The following is a 7,656-nucleotide window of genomic DNA, read 5'->3' on the forward strand; positions in this document are numbered from 1 at the left end:
CTGGGCTCGAATTGGGAAGGACCGTATAGAGTTATTCCGGCAAAGGCTCGTATAAACTCTAGTCGGGAAATGGTATACAACTACCGAACAACTAGAACGTGGCACATTTAAAGCGGTACTACTGCTAAAGTATGAACTCAATTCCCTTTTTAATTTCCTTATATTTCAGACTAACTTATGTAAGTACTCGATCAAGGGAAAATGTGACTATTAGGTCTGAAAGCACGTGTTGTACTCTTTTTTCCTTGAACCTATTTTGTCCCGAAGTGGGTTTAAACTCTCGTATCCACATGGATTGGAGTTAAACAGTATTATCATAGTTTGTAGCTAGATTGCTATCCAAGATGATCAACAATTTTGATTTATATAATTAATACTAAAATTAACTAATAAACTAGATCTAATTGACTAATGACTATCGTAACAAAAGTAAGCAAGGAAGTTATCAATGGGAGAAAATAAGGGTTGATTGGATAGGTACAAGATAATTGTTTGGGATCTAACTCTAGATAATTCACTTCTAATGTTTAAGTGAGTCTCTCGAATTCACTCAATTATTAGTTCAAACGTTTAGTAGAAACTCCTCTCTCGATTAAGTCTCAACCTCACAAGATAAACCAATTTAAGCACGTGACGTTATGCAAGAATGCGTAGTGGATTGGTCTTTAGGAGAACCTCTCTCGATTATCCTCCTAACTAGGTTAAATCAACAATTCAACTAGCCTCTTTTGATTACTAAGAAGAATTAATGAACTCAACCAATAATATAATGCAAAGATATCACAAGTTATGCCTCTCTCGATTACATAAACATGTGAATATAGATGCAACAATTAAATCATCCAAAATGATTCAATACATAAAACTTGAGTTATAAGCTACAAACAAATATCAATACACCAAATCCCTCAAATCCTAAAGAGAACTACTCCATAAATATGGAGTAATTCATCACAAATATGTTTAAAGTAAGGAAAAAAATAAAACGATCCAAACTCGTGTCTTGAGTGAGGATTGAACAATAAACTCCTTGTGTTTTCGCTTCTCCAACTCCTCCTTATCCTCCCTAGGTCTCCAATGTGTCAAAAGTCCCAAAAACGTTTTTCATGTATTTATACCAAGTAGGGTCGGGTCCAAACGAAATCACCTTTTCCTACGCGAAATAGGACAATTACTCTGAAAAAATTACACAGGCGTGCCGCCCCATGCGGGGCATTAGTGGGGAAATTTAGAGAGTTGAAATATGTCAGGCAGCAGGAAAATGGGCAGTCGCGGTGCGCCACGTGACGCACTAGTGATGTTTTCTCAGAGCACGAAAGTTTCCTCACTTTTTGACATCCATATGTGATTTTTGACCCCCGAACGTGATCCCGGATTAATCTCTTGGGCTTTTACTCACACTTCAAAGCTCCAAATAGCTCGAATTCATTCCATACATCTACATAGCTTGGAATCACTCCTACAAGGTATAAAACACACGATAAGTACATAACACTAGCAATTAAAGCTCAAACACAATAAAAGTGCAGTAAATTAGAGTGCGATAAAGCGACTAAAACACAAGATTATAGCCTACCATCAGGCAACAGTAAAATGTGTTACCTTAGTTTTGAAGACCGGCCTTAAACCAGAATTATTGATCGTTTGCACCAAACCAATAGTATCCGAGCCCTCACAAGTTCGGACTCAAATACTGAGGGCCATTACCCCTAGGTTAAGATCTTTAGAAAGGGCAAATTTTATATGTCAAAAGCCAAGGCTTGGTGATTAGGATTCATTGTAAGGGTCAAGTCGTTCCCATATAGCCCACTCTAGCCGCGACACATGGCTTATGCGCCTCCGATTATGTACTTTACATATAAAACAATGAAATAAATCGTTACTTCCTTCATACTTTATAACTACGCATTTCGCTTCGTCGACGCTTTACAATGGTTCCTAGATCCCAAAGCCCATGGGCTACCTCGACTCGGGAGTATCGTGCGATAAAAAAGTCGAACGGCCTAGGAAATCGAATACTAGAGGCACCGAGCCTATAAAATAGTGCCCGAATATGAAAAGCTGCAGCCACCCTAAAATTGCTCGGAGACGTCCGAAGTCCGTACTCAGAAATTAAGTCCCTTACATATAATCAAAACCTATGAAAGGGTTACCCTCGACAAAAACATCGTCGTATATGACTAAAATACTTAAGCATCTTAAAGGCTTTCGACTTTATCGAAATTTCAAGCCACGAGTAATCCGGAAGTTTCCATCCAAATCGGGCCCCATTCGGACCTCCGAAGAACGTATGCTGTAGATTTCATTTGATTCTATGCTAGGGCATTAGGAACGATACACAAATAAAAGATTTCAAATAGATGCTGAAAAGTAAAAACATGGTATTACCAACTGAAAAATTTTATATATACTTCAAAATATATTTACAAAGGCACGATAAAACGACCTCAAAATAAACAAGAAAGAAAATATACAAAATGAAAACAAAAAAGAACTAAGGCATCTATGCCTGATCTTCATCGGAGCTCGACTCGGCTCCAAAATCATCAGAACCTTCAGAGCCTTCGGGCGCTCAGGCTCGCAAAGCTCCTTTGCTTCAGCCTCAAGCCTCTTGGCTTCTTCGAACTCATCCGACAGGTCGAATCGTCGGGCGTGAACCTCTTCAAGGGTCTCCCTCCGGGACAATCGCTTTACATACTCGATCTTCATTCTTAAATGGGCCTCGACTATCTCCACATCAGCCTTATACTGGGCCAGCATTTCCTCGACTTCAGAGGAATCAATCGAGGTTGCCTCCAATTTGGACTTCAGCGCAGTATATTCCTGGCCAAGGGCATCCCATTTCGAGGCGTTTGAAGCCAGTTGTGCCCGGAGTTCATCATTTAGCCGTGACCACTTGTCGGCCTTGTATTTTGCCACCCGGAGATGGTCCTTGACCAATGCTAGCTCCTTTTTTGTATCCTCCTTTTCCGAAGCCAGCAGGTCCATCCTGCCCTTCAGCGCCTCGGCCGTGGTCTTGACCTCATCCATCTCGGCCTGAAGTAGTTCAATCAGGTCTATCTTCTCTTGGACCTGCGAAGTTGCGTCGTTAGTCAGCACGAGTAGCTTCTCATTTTTAGCCTCAAAGATCTTTACCTTCTTGACCAGATCGGCATGCTCCTATTTTATGGATGAGGCCTCCTATTGTGCCTTTTCCAGCTCGGCTATGAGAATTAGGAGGTCCTTGAGATCCTCGTCTTGTTGTTCAATGAGATCCCTGTACATGTCCTTCTTCCAGACCTGCTCTTTGAGCTCGAACTCGAGTTGGCTGATTTCCATTCGTGATCGAAGAAATCTTTCATGGTGGAGCACCGAAGCCTGAAAAACAATAAGGTCATTAGAACATGCTAAAACTAAGCAAAATTTTCAAAGGGTACAAGGAGTAGACATCTTACCTGGTTCAGTGCATGTTGCGCCTCGTTGAAGAGGCTCTATGTGACTACTTCGTTCATCTTTTCCTGGTCCTCCTCGGTCACCAGGCAACAAAGATAGCTGGCCACATCCACCGGAGCGAACAGCACCCGGGCGTCTATTGGGATAGTAAGAACGACCATTCTTTTACAGCCGGGATCCATAATCGGGGCAGGGAACTACCTCACTAGCTTCGGGCTCGAGTTCGGATCACCCGCTCCTGATGGCACATTTTCTTTTGGGACCTCCAGGTGACCAACCCCGGAATAGGCCTCCAATGCGCTCATTTCCATGCCGTCGAAGAACATGTTGAGGGCATCATATGCGTCTCATGCCATCTTATTTGATTTCTCTTTATCGTCTTAAGCCTCTTCGAACATAGACTCTATGTGGGATGGCATCTCCGCAATACCGATAACATCGGCTGCTTATTTCGGGGTAGGAGCGGCTTCTCGGGAGGCCGTGGCCTTCGATTCTCCTTCTGGTTTTCGAGCTAGAGGGGGATCGACCTCTTGGCCACCTTCTCCGATTACAGCCTGATCTCTCTCGTCGATGGTCGACCCGTGAGCAATGAACTCCACATCATCCTACTCAGTGTAATCCCTGAGCCAGAAGAGGGAATCGGGGTCCAGTACTCTGGCTTTGGTGTTCTTTTTATTGCTTTTTCGGATCCGGACAACTACCCTCTTCTTCTTCACCTCGGCATCCGGGGAGCCAGAGGATTCTTCTTTTTATTCTTTTTCTCCTATTTTGCGGCAGCTCTGGGCTGTCCCAAAGCGGAGAGTTCAGCAAGCAAGGACGGGGCCTCATCCTCATCCAATGGCCGAAGCTCGGTGGTCTTGGGCAAACCTGTAAAAGGGAAAAAGACACAGCAAAAATAAAAGTTAAGTACGTAAATGTAATAATTCAGGAGGATGACTCACCATGGGAACGGGCCTCCCACTTTCCCTTCGAGATCTTGCGCCATTCGTGCTCGAAGTAAGACATTTATTTGCAAATCGTCTCGACCCATTCCTTGAAGCGGAGGATTGCATTGGGAACTTGGGCGACCGCTGCACAACGGTAGGCACATGCAATTAGAAAAAGAATAAAAGGAAGTACCAAGCACTCGAGAAGGAGAAGACTTACAGGATGAGTTCTACTTTTCAGGGAATGGTAGAAATTCGGGGGGAATGAGGTCTTTGATTTTTACTTGAACGAACCTCTATTACCAACCTCGATCTCGATCTTCATCGATGCTCGAGAATGGAGATTTACTTTCTCAATGAATGAGCTTGATCAACCCCGAGGTGGTCGAGGGTGAACCGAGGTGCTTCGGTGTTATTTACGAAGTGGCGGAGGAGGATTACGATCCTCCAAAAGGACGGGTGAATCTATACAAAGCAGACCTCGTACCTTTTTTGCAGAAGCCGAGGATTATAGGGTCCACCGGGGTGAGTGTGAAGGGGTAAGTGTAAATACTTAGATACCCCTCCACGTGAGTAGTGATGTCTTCGTTGTGCCCGGGAACGACCACCTCTTTTCCCTCCCAGTTGCAGTCCACCCAAACTGTGGGGAGTGTGTCCTCAGCAACGGAGTATATGTACCTCCATACTCCCTAGCCTCGGTCCTGTTGACTGGAGGCCTTCTCAACTTTGAAGTCATTTTTAATGGAATAGCCCCCGGGAACAAAACTCTTCAAGGGAGGCTCCGGGACCACCTCGGGGATGGCCACCTCGGCATCCGTGGCCAGGTTGGATGTTGATGGGGCGGTTTGCTGAGGCACGGATTTGGAAGTTTTTGCCTTCGGATTCTGGAAAATATAAAGGTTTGAAGAAAAATATGAAGGTTTGAAGATGAGGATGAAGATTTGAAGACGGGGATGAAGGTATGAAGGTCTGGTTCAAAGATTTAAAGAAGGAGTATGAAGATTTGAAGATGAAGATATGAAGATTTAGGAAGCAATGTATGAAGGTTTGAAGGGGTTAGAGTTAAGTGAAGAATTAGAGGGTAAGTCAAAGAGCTCTAGAATCGGAAAGTGAAAAAGTGAAAAAGGGGTTGGGGCTTTTATAGAAGAAGGATAATGAATGCGTGACGTTTCGCATTCGAGGACAATCAACTAGTGGCTGACACGTGTTTGAAGTCAGAACGATGTGACGCAACTGATTGGACATTTTGCTGACCCGTCAACTCGGTTGTAATGTACGAAGGAAGGAACCAGGTTTAATTTATCGCTTCCCATAGCTTCGATAAATCTACTCTCTGAAAAATGAGGGGATTATCTGTGTACGGGTAAAATCGAGGGCAAAGTTTTCCCCGATTCCCCGATGAGAGAATTAAGGGGAAGCACGGTTCGACATGATTATAATCGAGGCCAGGCACCTCTCATATCGAGACCCGGAAGAATGAACGATGTATCTGAGATCGGACACGGTAAAGCGACGTACCCCGAACCAAGTATAGCTTCTGGACCTCGGGAGATGCGGTGAATGATTATGCGTGATGGATAGGGGGCCGTAATATTTACCCTCAACCGGATATTACGGTGCGAATCCCATTCAGTATCATTTATAGATCAACAATTACCGAAAAAAGAAGATTTTTACCTTTTTAAGACTTGTACTAGGACTGAAATTCTCCTACTATATAAAGGGGAAGTTTTTCTTTGATCTGACACATTATAACACGCCATTCAAAGGAATAAAAATTTACTTTTGTCTTCTAACTATTGTTCAAGGCATTACTCATTTGTTCTTTTCTTCATTCGCGACCGAGCTTGTACCGAGGGCCCAATCGAGGACGAGCTCCACTGTTCAATCTAAGATGAGGCTTGGTCATTACGTTGCGATTGGTTTGATCATTTATTTTGTCTTTAATTCATCTCTCTGTTATTCTTAATTATTCGTATCGAATTAAACCACGAATCCTTTAAACTGCATATAAATTTACTTGTTACTCATTTTTTGGGTAAACAAATATATTGACTCAAAAGAGAACCCAGAAGATTATACTTTCAAAGCTGATCGCGCAAAGTTTATTTCGGGTTAAGTTTTAGATAAACTAACAGTTTTCTTTCTGTGGTTAACTCCAAGTCAATCACCGTGGTACAATGTTGTAGTTTACATGTTTTTAGACCGACATTTACTGGTACTACTTTTGTTTATGTGTTAAAAGAGTGATGCTTGAAACCCCACTTAGCAGATTTTAACATGTGAATGGATCCAATTCAGTTATCCAGTAAACTCACATGTGAATGACCAATCTTATACTTGTTTAGAGAAAAATTTCTTGAAATAGATTGCCTTATCAAATAATACTACTTCAATCATTGGACATTATTTTGGCCAGAAATTAATAGTTTCTATTATGTGCTAGCTTTTAGTGAGAAGTTAAAATTCTATTGACAGACAAAATACTTTGCTACTGCTATATATTAAGCTCCTTCTTGGATCGACCTTACGATAAAAATTTATGCTTTTCCTACTTTAAAAATTAGGTGAACAAAGTCATTTTTTTTCATATTAGAAAAGAAATAACTTATATTTTGTAATTTCGCTCAAAAGAACGCTCAAGCCAAGAAGTAATATGTCAAATTTATATTTTGTTCATGAGTTTACAAAACGAGCCCAAAAGGGTAGAGCACGTTGATGTAAAGTTATGTCCAAATATGGGATGTGCAAGATATGCCGCCAACAAATTCTCCTTCGCAACAAATACCATGATAATTAATGAAACACATCGCCCTAATCTTGACTAAATTCTCCTTTTCCCCATTTTGAAAAAGACTCTGCCCCATTATACGCTGTTAGAGTTGGAGGGTCATGGAATTCATATATTTTACTATATCCTTATCTTTCCCTTGATTGTGAAATTAATTTCATAACAAATTGCTCTTCCCATTACTCCCTATATTATTTATGGATAAGTTCTTCAACTTCAAATTTATGATCTCCCTCAATCCACCGCAAGTAGTTATTGCCTTGTTGACATTTTAGTATATCACTAGTCCTCATCTGTAAGTTACATTAAAATTTAAACACACATCCATGGCCACATAGACAACGATGCTTGATCATAACCTAATAAATAAGAAAAAGACAAAAATAACACTTAAAAGTCTAAAATGAAATCAATGGTGAAAGGTATCACTTAGAAATAAGAATACACAGTTTTCGGATCTTCCGAAGGGACTTCTCTCGTTTGAGTTAAGAGTTTATGGTCGTTTAA

At 41.5% G+C, this 7,656-nt stretch overlaps 1 protein-coding gene across 1 annotated transcript; it reads right to left on the minus strand.

Moving 5' to 3' along the window:
* Positions 1-1,453: 1,453 nt before the first annotated feature.
* Positions 1,454-3,593, minus strand: LOC138910091 (uncharacterized). The gene is made up of 4 exons (XM_070201313.1): positions 3,483-3,593; positions 3,190-3,357; positions 2,554-3,072; positions 1,454-1,459 (listed from the first exon to the last, which is right to left on the minus strand). The coding sequence occupies exons 1-4, from the start codon at positions 3,591-3,593 to the stop codon at positions 1,454-1,456; spliced, it is 804 nt and encodes a 267-aa protein (XP_070057414.1).
* Between the last annotated feature and the right edge of the window lie 4,063 nt (positions 3,594-7,656).

Source organism: Nicotiana tomentosiformis, chromosome 4, assembly GCF_000390325.3.
Source record: "Nicotiana tomentosiformis chromosome 4, ASM39032v3, whole genome shotgun sequence".
Taxonomy (NCBI): domain Eukaryota; kingdom Viridiplantae; phylum Streptophyta; class Magnoliopsida; order Solanales; family Solanaceae; genus Nicotiana; species Nicotiana tomentosiformis.

Bases quoted from the DNA above. Each gene is read 5' to 3' on its own strand.
- LOC138910091 (XM_070201313.1), bottom strand. From the start codon at position 3,593: ATGGTCGTTCTTACTATCCCAATAGACGCCCGGGTGCTGTTCGCTCCG. The intron at 3,358-3,482 runs GTAGTCACATAG...ATTGTTTTTCAG, and splicing joins ACCAGGAAAAGATGAACGAA to GCTTCGGTGCTCCACCATGA. The intron at 3,073-3,189 runs GCACAATAGGAG...GCAACTTCGCAG, and splicing joins TCATAGCCGAGCTGGAAAAG to GTCCAAGAGAAGATAGACCT.